This window comes from Doryrhamphus excisus, chromosome 3, assembly GCF_030265055.1.
Source record: "Doryrhamphus excisus isolate RoL2022-K1 chromosome 3, RoL_Dexc_1.0, whole genome shotgun sequence".
NCBI lineage: Eukaryota > Metazoa > Chordata > Actinopteri > Syngnathiformes > Syngnathidae > Doryrhamphus > Doryrhamphus excisus.
Genome location: NC_080468.1, coordinates 3,209,076 through 3,226,708, shown reverse-complemented (window position 1 = coordinate 3,226,708; position 17,633 = coordinate 3,209,076). Strand labels below are relative to the sequence as shown.

Here is a 17,633-nt window from a genome sequence, read left to right as displayed (position 1 = left end):
CAGTATGCTTTACATCAATCAGGGAACAACACTGCAAATGTTGTGTCTGTGTGGAGTAGATGTGATGCTATAAGTTCCAATGTTCCTATGGCGAATGCATACACACACACACTTACACATTGAAAAAAAATTCCTGTAAAAGCTACAAAGGCGTACTTTTTCCGTGATCAACTCTCACACACAGGAACCATTCAGTCTAGCACTCAGTTACGTTTGCGGTGTCGAGTTTGTGCAGGTTCCCCGCCCCCATTCTTTTTGTATGCACCTCCATCATTTAGCAGTACAAAACGTCATATATTTTTTTGTGTGTTGAGTCCTTTCCCTCTGCCTCTAGTCTCCAGTGGTGGTGGTAGCCCTGGTGTGGTTTCCTGCATGTGTCATGACGTCATGCGGTTCTGCTCCACGATAGAAAGGACTCTTTGTGTCTTAAATGTCTCTGTCCTGTCCCACCCCCTACCCCCACCCCACCGTCAGACTCCTCTGACAATGATTTTCCTCTCCATTCCTAAACAGAAAGATTTGTTCACCACCACCACATGTATCACCAATTTGGGGTGATTTTCTTGTACTCAAAAATTCTATTAAAAAAAGGTGTGTTGATTCTGGTGCAAATGTATGTTTTTGTGTATTGTTGCACCCCTAATATTTATTTAAAAAAATATTTTTATTTAAATTTCCTCATGGGTAATAATGGTAATTGATTGTATTTGTTGCAGTCCCAGCTGTGGCCATCATAAGGCCTTTAATTTATGTCACATATTATCATTCTTAACTGTCATACAAGAGTAAAAATAAGATAAGCACACCAATATTCTTTAACAAAGTCAATGAAACACTCACATTTATTGATGTATAGGGATGGCGTAATTAGTTAAAGCGCTCCTGAAATGCCAGACCGACTGTTGTACTAGACCAGGGGTCAGCAACCCGCGGCTCCAGAGCCGCATGTGGCTCTCCAGCCTCTTTGTTGCGGCTCCCTTTGCAATGCTTGAATATTTTTTAGCACCCGTGTGGTGAAAATGCACGTCTTTGTTATGAGTTTACAAAAATCCAACTTTGTGTGAGACCATGAATGCATCCTGACTGAGTTCTGACTGGTGACTGAATGAGCAGACAGGATGCTATCCAGTTCTCTCTGACAGGTTAACATGAAGGGAAATGAGTAATACTTTGAGTTATTTGAGTTATTAATTATTATTAATGAGTTATTTGACGATTCTAAAAAATAAATTAGAGCTCATTTAAAAACAAAAGTTTATCTCCAGTACTAGCAAGAGTACTCCAACTCGTCTTTTTTTTTCCCTCCAATGTTGTTTTAAACATACAACGTTTTGCGGCTCCAGGCTATTTTTCTTTAGTGGGCAAGTGGGTGAAATGGCTCTTTTCATAGTAAAGGTTGCCGACCCCTGTACTAGACAATCATGTGAAAATAAAGCAACAAAAACATGTTAGAATGCCTTTAAATTGGAGACAACGTCAACATAAGTGTGGATACATGATAATAATAAATAATCAGCTCCTTGTAGGTCCACATAGACTTGCTCACTGCAGAAACAACCCTTTAACCGTGGTCCACGGTATCCATGGTCTAGTCAGATGTAAACCACATGAACACATATTTGTGTGGCAACCTTGTGGAAAGACCCATCTGATGTAAGATCTCCTTATGTTCCTTATAGTTTGACAAACCAAGTATGTCCAACACTACACAGTAGCCAAATCCCTCTCTGCTGCTTATTGAGTTGTAGATGTGCCAACAACAGCCTGCTTTGGCAGGGGACCCGTCGGCAAATGATCCCAGTGTCCTTTGTGCATGACGGCTTGTCTCATTTTTGGATTAAGAGGCTTTACTCCATGTTGAACAGCGTTATCTCTCATTTGGAAATCAGCCAGATGTTCCATTATCGGGCTCCTTCAGTTGACTTGGTTGTCATTGTTGTTGTTACCGACCTCTGCCGCCACAAATTTGACCTCAGCGTTAGCCGTCCTCGATGCCATGCTGCTATCTCTCACTTTGTGCCTGTACAGGAAGGGGAATGTTTTCCGGAAGGACTTCTGGAAGCTGGCACCCATGAAGCCGTACACGATGGGGTTGACTGAGGAGTTGACGTAGGACATGCAGTTGGCCCACGTCTTGATCTTGTAAGTGGCGTAGGTGGCCTGGAAGTTGGGGTAGAAGGACTGGAACAGGACAAAGATCTGGATGGGACCCCAGCAGAGGGCAAAGAGTAGGACGATCACAACCACCATCTTGGAGACTTTGCTCCTGATGTTGATGGTTCTCTCGGACAGGAGGTTGACCTGAGGATGTAAGCAAAGAAGTTCATGGAATTCCTCCTGTATGTTCATGGTGTTTTGAAGAAAAGTGGGAAGTCAGATTGACACCACTCGTAGATTGAGGACACTGCTCTTTGACATTTATTAAACACCTCAGTCTTAGTACGACTTTGTGTCTTACTTTCAGGTGTTGATGTTTATTTCTAGTTTACAAAGTGTCTCTGTGCTCTTTCATGGGTTAGTGTACTGTAGGCTTTAATTGTGTTGCTTATTTTGAGTCGTTCTGTTTATTTTTGTTGTGCCAGATGTCAATAATCATGAAGTAACGGTGTGCGGTACCACTGAATTTTTTTTCTGATTCAATACTGACTAAGGTACTGACTGATACTCGGCTGGTATCAGCAATATCGCTCCGATACCGATATTTACATACTACAAATTCACCTCATGTGTCTGGTAAATTGAATTGAAGTGCCTTCATAATCTATATATATCTGAAAAAAAAAAATATATATATAAAAATATATATATATATATATATATATATATATATATATATATATATATATATATATATATATATATATATAATATATAAAAAATCTGTAAAATAATAAAATCATTAATTATTTATTACAAACTACAAAAATAATGAAAACTTTATTTACAATTCACACAATAAGTCATTGTTTCAACAGACAAATGTTTCAGACAAACATTACCTCAAATGACTGACGTGTAAAAAGTATTAATATTTGCACTTGTGGATCCATTTTAGAGCACAGAAGCGGTACCGGAAATGTCGATAGTTCAGTATTGATCCATACATCAATATCCTTAATAAAAAGGTGAGAGGAACAATTCCATTGATTATGCTATATATGACTCATTATACATTATACACATTATACGCTTTGCAAGACCACCTGTACTGAGGGCTTTGGACTTTGTGGATTATTTTGATAATTTCATGATGACAGTTATCATTAATAACTGTTGGGAGGAGCAATCGCAGTCATGATACAGTTAATCTATGTTGCACACGTGCTCGTACAAGAGTGTATTGTGGTCTTTGACTTTGTGGATTATTATGAGTCATTTCAATTGTGTAAGGTGGTAGTTATCATGGTTAACTGCGGTGGTGCGGAGAGGAGCAATCGCATTGACGGCATACGCATCAACATTGTGTTCACAAGGGTTTTGACTGTTATTACGTCATACGACTCTTCGACATTGCTCACGCACGAGTGAGTATACTGACGCTTTTGACTTTGTGGCTTTGTCGGAGTCGTTCTGTTTACCGCTGATAACCGATAGAAGGAGCCTTTGTTACCACGGTGATGCATCCCAGAGCCATTGATCCATACCTGATAGTTATTGTCTCCCGGCTCCACGGTGGGTTGGCCCACCCTCTTCACCATCAGGCTGTAGCAGAAGGTGATGGTGAGGACGGGCAGCAGGTAGGCGGCGATGAACTGGTAGAGGATGAAGGCCCTCTCATGAGTCTTGGAAGGGAACCTCTCCATGCAGTACTGCCTTGGACCATACCAGTAGCCCTCCTCGATGCGCTGGTACATCAGGATTGGGGTGGACAGGACAAGGGAGCCTGATAAACCACAACAATGTTAAGTTCTAAAAGTTGCCATCTACAGTAATACCAGTAGAGATAATAAACACAGACGGACCGATCCAAATGCAGACGCTGACAATTACGGCGACCTTGGGCGTGCGGTGGCGGAGAGATTTCAGGGGGTAGATGGTGATGTAACAACGGTCACCGCTCATTGCCATCAGAGTGATACAGGTGGCTTGGACGGTCACCTAAAACACAAAAAAATATCCATTGCTTATTCTATGTGGAAGTGGTAAAGGTTTGTTTGGCTCTTTAAGTTTGGAAGAAATTATTTCAAGGCTTGTTAGCTCGCTATTCTTGAGTCCTGGCAGCATATGAGTTGTGTAATGTGGTGTAAAGGATGCAGAATAGGACTATATATGTGTTATTTTATGTTTACAGGGCCCTAATAATGTTAAAAACAATATTTTCAAAGTCATAAACAGGTTTTCTATATGACATTATTTAAGGCGTCCGGTCTGGAACCAATTAACCTCTATAAATGAAGGCCGACTATATCTGTATCTGTATGTACATGTATGCTAGTAGTATATGTTTGTATATGTATGTCAAGTATTTTGACCACAATCCTAGAAGGCGACACAAATGAAATGAAAAAAAAAAAAAAAAACTTAAACTATATTAGGAAAGCAGGAAGTGAACAAATGTAACAGTTACTGATTGTAAAAGTACTAGATGGAGCTTTAATAAGCTTTGCTTCTTCCTACTCCTTTTGGACATGTGGAACTGTGAACTGATTATGTGATGCATTCAATTGTAATCTGATGCATGTTCAAATGAAATAAAACCATTACCATTACCATTACCATATGACATCCCTCTTCTCTCTTATTGGCTGCAATAATGAAATGCAAAATTATCTCAACTTGAACTGTCTGACAAATTTTCACCTCAAACTTTTCACAGGCTATTGCCTTGTGAAATAAACCATTTTGTGGAACAAACCAACCGAGCCATAATATGACGCAAAACTGACAAATGCTGCCCCCCTACTTACCTGCGGGAATGCTGAAATGCAATCAGCACTCTCCCCACAAAGGCAAATAACAAATCTTTGCTTCCGCTATAAGGTCGTTGAGCATTTCACTGTCAAGCTCCATCACACAGATTTCATCCAAAGTTTGCAGGTGACTGATTTACAGTATTTACCTATCTGCTGGTGACTTGTCTGTTCAGCGTTTTTTTTCCTTCGGAATGAGCCTTCCAAAGATGCAAAGTAAGAGGAGGCCGAGAAGGAAAAAAGGAAATGCATGAATGCATCATTGAGTATGTGTCGTCTGATATGATTTATTCTGCTGAAGTTTATGCAATGCCACATTTTTTTTCTGTTTCAAAAAAATCTGAAAGCATTTGCAGCAGAATGTTCCAACAGTATCAAAGCCTGCAGTTAAAACCATCAACAGCTAATTTATGGTACTGCCATATGGTACTGGTAATGGTTTGATTTGTTTAGCACATGTATACAGTTTACGTTGAATGCTTATGTTACAATTCACAATACGAAAAGGAGTAGTCAATAGCTAATACATATGTTCACTTCCTGTATTCAATATGCACTAATTCACACACTCATCCATCCAATCAATCAACCAATTATCCTCATGAGGGTGGCAGGGGTGCTGGAGCCTATCCCAGCTGTCATCGGGCACCCTGGACTGGTTGCCAGCCAATCACAGGGCACATATAGACAAACAACCATTCACACTCACATTCATACCTATGGACAATTTGGAGTCGCCAATTAACCTAGCATGTTTTTGGAATGTGGGAGGAAACCGGAATACCCGGAGTAAACCCACGCATGCACGGGAAGAACATGAAAACTACACACAAACGTAGAATCTAACCCAGGTCTCCCTGACCTCCCGACTGTGTGGCCAACATGCTAACCACTCGGCCCATGAATTCACAATTTATATTATTCTTCAATACACTCAAAGAAGTCACAATTATTATTATTATTATTATAAGTTCTGCCTTTTTTCCTGTTCTTATCCGTCTTTTGTGCTGCATTGCCATTGAATGTAGATATCTGGGTTCCTAATTCCGGTCCTTTGTTGAGCAGGCCCTGCATGATTAATCAAATGTTATTGAATATCATCCTTCTATTTGCATGGTTCTTTCTTTGTGGGTTGTAGCTGCCATTTTCTTTGTTGTCATAGTAATATGATGTATAATATGTATGCAGATAATTGATATCTTTCACATCTTTAGCTTGATTTTGCCGTCGGTGCTCCAAGTGCTTTGTTTCTTTCTCTGCCTTTTCAGGTCTTGTGTGATGTTGCTACAGCGTTTTGTCAGATGCTCATTCGTGTAGACCTGGACTGGTCGCCAGCCAATCACAGGGCACATATAGACAAACAACCATTCACACTCACATTCATACCTATGGACAATTGCATGTTTTTGGAATGTGGGAGGAAACCGGAGTACCCGGAGAAAACCTGCAAACTCCACACGGCCGATGGCCGAGGGTGGAATTGAACCCTGGTCTCCTAGCTGTAAGGTCTGCAAGCTAACCACTTGTCCACCGTGCAGCCAGCTTCACCCTCTTTTTCAGCAATTCAGTTTTTAATTCCCTGTTGATGAACTTAACTGGGTGTGCTGTTGTTGCCGCCATAAAATGGGATGCAAGTATCGATAGTGTCGATATCTACATCCACCTTGTTTGATTGTCGGAAGTTGGCAATTTGTTGCTCTTTTGAAGGACCATCCATTCCATCTGGTTCTCCTCTGTTTTGGACTTTTGACCTGAATATATTTTGGAGGCCTGTCAGGATCACATCGTTCATTTGTACGTTCTGATCCAATCAGTTATATTTTTCATTTGCTCATTGATGTTTTCCTTTGCTTTTTTCTCTTCCTCAAGAGTAGTGCGTGAGACAGCTTCCAATCGTGCCTTGATAGCATCCTGTAGAACCTTGATAACATTGCATAATACTTGAATTTACTTACTAGCGGGGGTGCAAGACCATGTGGTCCATCATCTGCAGACAACATGGTAAAAGACCTTGGAACAGAAGCGACTACGAATCAAATGATCAGCACAGGAATTGTCGGAGTAACACCACTGGCAGGACACAAGCTGCAAAGCTTCATATGTGGCTGGAAGAAGACAACATCAGAGAAGGGTCTCAAGATTCACCAGAGCAAGAAAAAGTGTCAGCGAGAGCTTAGCGAGGGGCCTCGCATTGTCGATTACTTCCCCCGAGGTAGGGCAAATCAGTCGAGTGAAGCCCAACGGCAGGATATTCACCACAGGCCACAGGGCATCAAAACCCCAGACGAAGCTCAACCAAGCACAGATCCACCTTGGAGTCCAAAGCCCAACCAGCCGCATACAGCAGTCGAGCGGAGGAAGAATGAACTAAAGCCCAAATCCTGTGGCCTAAATCCTGCCAGAAAGAGGAGTGGGAAAACACCACCTAGACCTCATCCTTCTTCTACGTAGAAGGACTGAAAGGCTGGACAAGAGTGGAGAAATCATCTATAGCTATGAAGCACAGAGGTTCGGAGTGACAAGCGTGACCATCTGGACACAGAAGGAACCACCAACCCATCTAAAGTCCAGGAGACAACAAGAGATTGAGAGGTATTTGTTATCAGTAGCCACATTTACATGAAGGGGTTTTTCTCTTTCCGAATGGAATCTTTCCGAATGACCTTTCCGAAAGCAATGGTATACATGGAAAGGAATATTCCAATCGCGCGTCTACGTACATGCGCCATTATAATCAACCAGAATAGTCAATGGGGCATGCGCAGTAAAGCGTAAACGCCAACATCACGTGATACCGACTTCCTCCAGTTTTTCTTTCACTTGTTGGAATAACTCCGTATTGCCAGTTTTTCCTTCGTCCAGTCTTAAAATTTGAATCAAAAACAAACTTTCCGCAGCAGTCCAGTGCTGATTGCTCGCCATTTTTTTTTATCAAAGAACGTCTCGACCTGCGTGTTACGTCATATCTCAGCATTCGCTGAAAGAACGCACCCGAGAACAGGAAAAGATAAAGTTCAATCTTGCTAATATTTTATAATTAAACTCGGCACATGTTTTATATAGATATGTATTTTCTTTTTTAATAAAACTGGATTTGTGAATGGCGTATAGAAGGGTTTAGATTCTGTTCCACAGATGGCGCTAATGCACACCAAAGCTGCTTGCCAACCGCCAATAAACAACAGAAGAAGAAAAACACCACGAAGAAGAACGCAGTCTGACAACTTTGATTGGGGAAAGGAATATTCCACCCCTGTGAATCCGATTATATATTCATTCGGATTGGCACTTTTCTTTCGGAATGAGGTGTATACAAAGGTTAGATTCCTACCGTTTGAGCAAATAACCCGAATGGAATTGGAATATTTGGGTCCATGTATACGTGGATATTTATAGCCATATTCATTGGATATTGCTTTACATTCAATGTGAGCTTTCACATTTTGAGAGTTCATAGTAATAATTAGTTTTACCATAATTATATAGAAGGTGATTTTTTTTTTTCCCAATTTTTTGGCACACCTGGAGGCCACGCCGAGCTTAGCATCTGCCTACATTGCCTACTGGACCAGATGCTTCTAATTTCAGCAGTGCCTATACCGTTGATTTTACATTTTTATTATTCACTGAATTTACATGATTTCCTATGGAAGTATAAGCCATATTTGATATGTTTCATGCTGTCATGTGTTTTCAAAAACACCTCCAGCAGCAGCAGATGCGTGGAATCAGAGGTCAAAAGTTCTCCTTTCTCCAAATAAGCTCTAATGTCGTCCCTCTAATGTTTTTTTTTTTCTCTGACAAGATAAAGCCAGCAGCCATTAGCCTCCAGTGGCTTGCCAGCACCAAATAAGTATTGAGAAAAAAAAAAACATGAAAGGGGGGTCATGATGACAGTACAGTGATGAGACCTGCTGTGAAATGTGGGCACGGAACTCCTCTCCTTTCCTTTTCCTTTCCTTTCCTATCCTCACCTCTCCGCTCCATCCTTCCCACACCAACCCGCCGTAACTGCGCCATCTCTGTGTAATTTACTCGTCCGTTTGAAAGAGAATAAATGATGTTTTTGATTTGTTTTATGTCTCACTTGTACGAATGTGGGAAAACGCAGTATGGACTTAATAATTAAAAGGCCTTCATATTTAATTCACATTGATCCCACAGCCTTTGGCATCCAACCACTCACCTTTAGAAGTCATTCTGGTTCCGCTTACATGCAATCCAATGCAAGTCAATCTTACGCTTGTAATTGGACTATTTGTCAACTGTCTGTGCAGTTAAACTTTGCAACAATGTTTACTACATTTAGTACATTGCACCACACAGCAGCAACAGAACCAATGTTGTAATAACATTCATACCTATGGATAATTTGGAGTCGCCAATTAACCTAGCATGTTTTTGGAATGTGGGAGGAAACCGGAGTACCCGGAGAAAACCCACGCATGCACGGGAAGAACATGCAAACTCCACACAGAGATGGCCGAGGGTGGAATTGAGCTCCTGTCTCCCATCTGTGTGACATACGCGCTAGCCACTCCTACACTGTGCAGCCTCACTGGAAATTGTTAACAAATTTCTCATTACTTTTGACCCCAGAGCATCCACTGCTCTTTGTCAAATCAAGTCCCAAAATACATCTGCTTCTTCTAATTACAGGTACATTTTGTACAAAATCCAATTAAATGGAATAAAATATCTTGAAATCCACCACAGAATAGTTTTAAAACTAATATGTCATTCTGTAACACTCATTGACAATGCATCGCCTACATCCACATGCCACCCATAATAACATAGAAGAATCCAATTAATTTTTGTGAACGATATGCTCTAAGAAGCCTGAATGGGAGAATAATATATTCAGCAAAAATAAGCCACAAATGTCCTTAAAAAAAAGCTGATGCATGGTAATTAATAAAATTGCAGAAGAAGGATATTTGTAGAATGAAGAATGTAGCGTGGTATCTTTCAGCACAGCACAGAGAGACGTCTCTACTGATGCGTTTTAGCAGACACTTATCAAGGCCGTCGCTTCAAGCGCTGCTTCAACTGTCTTAACAAACCGCCTGTTGATTTGTGGTCAGCCAGGTCAAAGTTGAGATGAAGCTGTGGGTTTTTACTGATCCACAAATTGTTATCTCCAGGCAAGCTTTCATCGCTTTCATACTTCTTATGTTGCCTGACACCGCAGGCAAGCTTATACATTCTTTTTCAGCACTTCTGAGATTAATGTGAGGGCATATTCAACACATACATATTTATGAGCAGATAGAGTAGATAGTGATATCTTCACTCCTGCCCTCTGCGGGTTGTTGCTGATGTCACACACTCACATTCATACCTATGGACAATTTGGAGTCGCCAATTAACCTAGCATGTTTTTGGAATGTGGGAGGAAACCGGAGTACCCGGAGAAAACCCACGCATGCACGGGGAGATCGCACACACAACTTTATTCTCGTAAATGTATTACTTTTGGATTATTTTTTTTTCTCATAAATTAACAACTTTATTCTCGTAAATGTATTACTTTTGGATTAAATTCTTTTTCTCATAGATTAACAACTTTATTCTCATAAATGTATTACTTTTGGATTAAATTTTTTTCTCATAAATTAACAACTTTATTCTCGTAAATGTATTACTTTTGGATAAATGTTTTTTTCTCATAAATTAACAACTTTATTCTCATAAATGTATTACTTTTGGATTAAAATTTGTTTCTCATAAATTAACAACTTTATTCTCGTAAATGTATTACTTTTGGATTAAAATTTGTTTCTCATAAATTAACAACTTTATTCTCGTAAATGTATTACTTTTGGATTAATGTTTTTTTCTCATGAATTAACAACTTTATTCTCGGAAATGTATTACTTTTGGATTAAAATGTATTTCTCATAAATTAACAACTTTATTCTCGTAAATGTATTACTTTTGGATTAAATTCTTTTTCTCATAGATTAACAACTTTATTCTCATAAATGTATTACTTTTGGATTAAATTTTTTTCTCATAAATTAACAACTTTATTCTCGTAAATGTATTACTTTTGGATAAATGTTTTTTTCTCATAAATTAACAACTTTATTCTCATAAATGTATTACTTTTGGATTAATTTTTTTCTCATAGATTAACAACTTTATTCTCGTAAATGTATTACTTTTGTATTAAAATTTGTTTCTCATAAATTAACAACTTTATTCTCATAAATGTATTACTTTTGGATTAATTTTTTTTCTCCTGAATTAACAACTTTATTCACGTAAATGTATTACTTTTGGATTAAAAAATTTTTCTCATAAATTAACAACTTTATTCTCGTAAATGTATTACTTTTGGATTAAAAAAAATTTCTCATAAATTAACAACTTTATTCTCGTAAATGTATTACTTTTGGATTAAATTTTTTTCTCATAAATTAACAACTTTATTCTCGTAAATGTATTGCTTTTGGATTATTTTTTTTTCTCATAAATTAACAACTTTATTCTCGTAAATGTATTACTTTTGGATTAATTCTGTATTTTTTTCTATTTTCTTTCTAAGACTGGTGTCACCTGATTGGCTGGCTCCGAGACACTTCAAGAGTTCAATAGAAAGAGTGGTCATTTCCTGGAAATGTACTACAGTATATGTCATTTTGCATCAGGAAATATCTTTGCACTGAATTGTGATTGAATGAATCCTTTTGTGTGTGCGTGGTACCAGCATCGCAGCGATGTTGCCTCTCCAGCTTGTCCAGCCTCCCCAGCAGGGAGTCGATCTTGGTATAAAAAAATAATGAGGATATTTTGTGCGTAATTGCAGGGTGGCAACATAACATGACATTGTGACCATCGTAGCACCTGCTGTAATTCATTACGCTTTGCTTTTAATTGAACACTCATGTAAGTGGAGTTGTTCCTTGTCGCAACAGGTCACGGTCTACACCTGCACGCCATCTGCGCTAATGGTGACCATGTTGGTGTGGTGTTTATGCAGAATTGTTAAAATTATGCAGAATTGCATAATTTTGAGTTGTTACCTGCTGCAGGAAGGCCACAAATTTGCACATAAAGTTACCAAAGATCCACCCAGGTAGAGGATAGAGGGTGGCCGTGAAGGGGACGCAGCAAACCAGGAAGATGATGTCAGTGGCAGCCAGGTTTGCTGCATAGGGAATAAACAGAACAACACAAAGAATGCCTGGTGTTCATTAATATATATACCAATTCTAAGTCAGGCAACAATGACAAACATCACAGTAACAGTACATATTGCCAGGTATAGACCTCTTGCCAAGGCTTTATGAAATTAATGAGCAAACATGATTTTAATTTCACTAAACTTAACAGATTGTTTTGCTTATGTTACATTTAATTACAATTTACAACCTGTCAAAGTGAACTGAAGTTTCTTTTGATCAAGTGTTTTTTTTTCCTTGATGCAAGCTGTTCTCAGCTGATTTTCTGCTTTGAACTATGAGCTTAAATTTGGGTACCAGCTGCTGGTTAACGTTAAGCATAGCCCAGGATAGCTACTTGGGGGCTTATGTCAATGTGACTATCGCTGAAGAGCTCGCAGCGCTAGCATTAGCAGTGCAAGTACATTTTAGCAATATAATTTATCTTAATTATTATTTTAAAAGTATGACAGGGACAACATCAAATTTAAAGCACAAAATCAATACAGACCAACAATCAATAAGGTAATCAATTCTTACTTTGATGCATTCCCATATAGTATCAGAAAAAGGGGAACAATAGTATAGTATAGTATAGTATAGTATAGTATAGTATAGTATAGTATAGTATAGTATAGTATAGATATTAGGGTCTATTAAAAGATTTGATCATGATTAATCACATTTTGTCTACAGTTAACTCACAATTAATCACATTTAATCACAGATGTCAATTTTTTTTTTCCGATAATAACTACGGGAAATCTCTTTGTGGTAAAAGATTCGATCTACAACTACAACGATAACTACATAAAATTGTATGTAAAAGGATATCAATTTCGGAACTAGCATTCACTTCTGTTAATGCATCATCAACTCATTAACCTTGACAGCCCTAATATATGTGTATATGTATTTTTTTATATGGAGTTTTATTCATTTTACAATGTTTATAATTAACAGAAATGAATGGAAATGGACGCTATGGATGCTTTGCTACATTTGTTATAGGGATTTTTTAAAATAATAATTGCTACATTTGCTTTTTTTTTTAAAGAAATACCAATTACTATTAAGAATTACATTCCAATGCATTTTTCACATTTTTTATTATAAATTTAAAACAGATTTTTTTTAATGAAATGACCCTTAAAAAGTATGACAATACACATGAATTCATGGAAAATTGAATTCATATTATTAATGGGCTTTTTTGTTCAAGTTTGACAGGACATTTAGCAAAAATAATTTCAACATTACAATGAATTACATGACAATATAATTTCCATGATTTTTGGGGAAAAAACTGTCTATGGCAACAACCAGGTTTTTTTTTAAAGGGATAGTTCATATTTTTTTACATGAATTTGTATGACATACCATATATACATACATACCCCCCCCCCCCCATTTCATGTCAAAAAATATGAGCTGTCCCTTTAAGTAGAACCCATACAAAGCATCACCAAGTTACTGTAAAAGTCAAGGAAGGTCACTTTCCTCTCCGATATTTCCTTTTATATGAAGCCATGATTCATTCTCTGTCTTTATTCTCCAATCACGTGTCAGTTGTTTCCTCCTCTTCTCCTCTATTCTGCTCTGTTCATTCTCTTTTTGTTTGCCTGCTTGCTTCCTTGTATGCTCTTTTGTTCCATCCTCTGCTCTCATTATTCTTAATAAATAAGACATCCAGATTTTTTTAAAAGCGGTCCATAGTGGACAAAAAAGTGTTACAGGGTAATGAAATGTGATGGCAAACCACAGAAACAGCAAAAGAAAACAAGTTTTAGTGAACAATGTATGCAATAGGCGGAAAAGAATGCCATACAGTGTGGTGATCTAATCAGAGTGTAGTCACAGAGGTGCAGCGCAGTTGTTACACGGTTGCTACGATCCAGTGGTTCTCAATTATTCTCTGTCATGCCCCCACTGGAGGACAGAAATGTTGTCGTCGCCCCCCCCCCCCCCCCCCCTGACTTGAAATAGAATAGCCAAACTGTGTTTTTTCTTCTATTTATTTATCTGTACTGTACAGACTGAAGTTAAAACTGAAACCAGCGATGCAACAGAATTGACTAATGCACTAATATTAAAAGTCTTCCCTGCCCTTTCCAACGGTTCACGCCCCCCCCCCCCACCCCCCACCCCCGAGGGAGACACACCCCACTATTTGAGAAGCACTGGTAGAATTCAATGATGTTGAATATTAAAATGCTGGCCTTGGGTATGTTATTCCAGATGTCATCCGCAATACTCACAACAACCTCCCTAAGGATGCGCTTCTTGCACACTTTACATGCAGTGTGGAGTGTCACTGCTTGTTACTATTCTGCTTCCATTCCTTTCTGGTGTGCAACAGTAACTGGGGTCAAAGGTGAGATGATGGAGAATGTCATGGCATCACCTTTAGCAGCCAATCAGATTATCACAGCTCACAGCCACTAGAGTGCATATTTGCTTGGTGTCTAGAAATTAGCAATGATCAGCAGTCATGTAGTTCCCGCACCTCTACCAGCTCTACTTTAGGGGCAGTTCCCCACCAGAACCAGCAGATATTTGTGTTTTTTTCATATTCCAAAAGGTGAAATGCATGTTTGGCACATATTATTGCCAGGCTTTTGTGGGACACATAAAAGGACGTGGTGGGGCACATCTGAGTTTGACACATCTGAGTTTGAAACTCCGGTTTCCTCCCACATTCCAAAAACATGCTAGGTTAATTGGCGACTCCAAATTGTCCATAGGTATGAATGTGAGTGTGAATGGTTGTTTGTCTATATTTGCCCTGTGTGACCGGTCCAGGGTGTACCCCGCCTCTCGCCCGAAGACAGCTGGGATAGGCTCCAGCACCCACCGCGACCCTGGTGAGGATAAGCTGTAGAAAATGAATGAATTAATGTATTTGTTTGAGCGTTCTGGACTTTGGATCAGACACCTTGGGTTTGAATCTCCACTAGTAAGCACCAACAGTATTCATCAGGAATGGCATCCGGCTCAAGCCAAAAATCAGTGGCGACCCCGTAATCAAGGAAAAAGCCGAAAGAAACAAACAAGTCTTGCAAAATTGCTGCTCGAGCCTGCCGTGGTCTAGTGGTTAGCATTCTGGACTTATGCGGATCAAAAAGTTCCGCTGTGGCGACCCTGTAATCAGGGAAAAAGCCAAAAGAAACAAACGAAATAACTGTATTTGTTTGTATAAACTATCTCATGCAAACTCCACACAGAGATTGTGTTATTATGTTTTTGACATAATCACCACACGATGGCGCTGTTATGAAACCCTGTTAGCTTTACCGCTTAAGTTGGATATAAAATTTCTCACACGACTCAAGGCACAATACAAAACACGCACTGTAGCATTAGGGCGTTTAGCTGAATCACGGGGGAATTTGTTTACTTGTTTATTTAGTATATTTCAGTATAGTTACTCTTGTGCAATATCTGATCAACCTCCACGTGCAATATTAATGCTCTAAATGCGATATATTAAGTTCTATGTGACGTATTTCTATAATGCCTCATATTAACTCACTAGCAAGATCTCAGTGTATAGACTGGTCATATATCTCATCTCGTTTCATATTATCTGCATACTGTGTTTTTATATAACTGGGTAAAACTGTTGATTTTGTTAATACTTGGGTTGTTTATATTGTTTATTTTTCTATATTGTGTATTTTGTACTGCTTAACCGATCCTGTACTCTTGTACGCTGCTGTGGAATGCAAATTTCCCCACTGAGGGACGAATAAAGGCATATCTTAATCTTAATCTTAATTTGGTACACACATTTAGGGGACTGACCAGAACTAGAGATGGTAATTTATGACCGAGTTGTTCAAAACTCGCAACTTTTTTACCAAACATTTTTACAAATGTATGAACTCAGTGGAAATAGCAACAGACCTGAGTGATGAAGAAGCACATTAGATGCTGATCTTCCATCCAAACATTGCTCACCTATGTAAAAGTTGGTGGCTGTCCTCATCTGCCTGTGCTTGGAGACGACATATATGACCAGAGAGTTGCCCACCAGACCCACCAGCATGATGAGGGAGAAAAAGAGCGGCACCAGCCAAGCATCTGTAAGGAAGGGGTGCTGATGCTGCCCTCCTCCATCCTCCTCGTGATACTGTTGCTGCTGATGCTCTTCATGGTCGTGTCTTCCATGCTGCGAGAAGTTTGCGTCTGTGGTGTTGATCCACAGGATAGACTCGGTGGAGTTGCTCTCGGAGGACGGGTACATCATCAGAACGTGAGAGGGGAGACGATAAGGACGAAGAAGTCAACCCTCCAGGCTAATTGTAAAATATTCCATCAGAATTGTAGCTTCCTCGCGTCTATAAGTGCATCTATACGAGCCCCATGGTGTCACTGTCCTCCTTAAAAAGTAATATGTGGTCAAACTATGGATGGAAACATGTAGAAAGGAGGGAAAAGGCGACATCCAGCTGGAGGCGGAACATCCTGGTCTGTACTGGAGAGCACAGCCAAGTCCATCCAGCTGCTGCCGCTGCTGCTGCCGAGTCTTTATAGTAGGAGCAGACAGTGAGGGAGAGCAGGCATGCACACACTTCAACATACACTCTTTTATACACCTGCAGGGAGTCTGAATGCACATGCTGCAGGATTCTGGGAAAAATAGCCGATGACGGGGTCTCCTAGCAACCTCATCCCTCAATCAGTGAAACAATTCACGTGAAAGACACTTTATTTCTCTGATTTGCCGAAAGAAATCATCCTGACCCAGCAGCACTGCTGTATACGTATGACATGGACAACATATTAGAAATGGCTCTCAGTCGCTAATAAATATACTGGTACATGAATTGTATGTTTTTTTAATAACTCTTGCAACTCTTGGTGTAAGTGTTGATTCCATCGACTCCATATGACAAAAAAGTTGAACACAACCGACTTTCCAGTTGTGGTCAAAAACATTTTTTGTGGTAGGAAATAATGTAAAATGAAATTATTTGTTCTAGAGTCACACTACTGCCATCATAAAACCTTTATTAATGCCACAGAGGACATTTGAAGGCAAATTGTAATTTCCATGCAACTGTAAAACGTATAAGTATTACTGTAGTATACAATTGAATCAAACTAAAATTAAGTAAAATTACTCATGACTTAATTTTTTTAGTTAGTCCATAAGATGGCAGTAGAGAGTAGTTTCCTACTGCCTCTCTGCTCTAAATGTCAGATTTCCGCTATTGTAGGTTCGTGATTTATCAACATTGACAGTAATAGAGGGCCCCAAAATGAAATTTTGCTTAGGGACCCATGGAGGCAAGGTGCCTGATATGTGCTCTGCATACAGTCCAGGGTGTACCCCGCCTCTCACCCAAAGCCAGCTAGGATAGGCTCCAGCTTACCCACGAGGATAAGCGCCATAGAAAATGAATGTCTAATTTTTAAAAAAAAAACATTTTGAGGTGCTTTTTTATGCAAATTTATGTGAAAATTTCACCAAAACCATCATCCGAGTGCTAACAAAATACAGCCAAATGTGTACTATCCCACACAGTTGAATAGTGCACAACTATGAACT

General features: G+C 39.2%; 1 protein-coding gene across 1 annotated transcript; it reads right to left on the bottom strand.

The window, feature by feature from the left end:
* Window positions 1–602: 602 nt before the first annotated feature.
* kiss1ra (KISS1 receptor a) lies at window positions 603–16,608 on the bottom strand. The gene is made up of 5 exons (XM_058068746.1): window positions 16,040–16,608; window positions 11,942–12,066; window positions 3,963–4,098; window positions 3,645–3,883; window positions 603–2,301 (listed from the first exon to the last, which is right to left on the bottom strand). The coding sequence occupies exons 1-5, from the start codon at window positions 16,326–16,328 to the stop codon at window positions 1,915–1,917; spliced, it is 1,176 nt and encodes a 391-aa protein (XP_057924729.1). The 5' UTR covers window positions 16,329–16,608; the 3' UTR covers window positions 603–1,914.
* Window positions 16,609–17,633: the final 1,025 nt, after the last annotated feature.

Coding starts and splice junctions, on each gene's coding strand:
- kiss1ra (XM_058068746.1), bottom strand. CDS start 16,328: ATGATGTACCCGTCCTCCGAGAGCAACTCCACCGAGTCTATCCTGTGG. Junction 4,099..11,941: donor TTGTGGCCTTCCTGCAGCAG/GTAACAACTCAA, acceptor TTTGTGTTTTAG/GTGACCGTCCAAGCCACCTG. Junction 2,302..3,644: donor CGGGAGACAATAACTATCAG/GTATGGATCAAT, acceptor TTACATCCTCAG/GTCAACCTCCTGTCCGAGAG.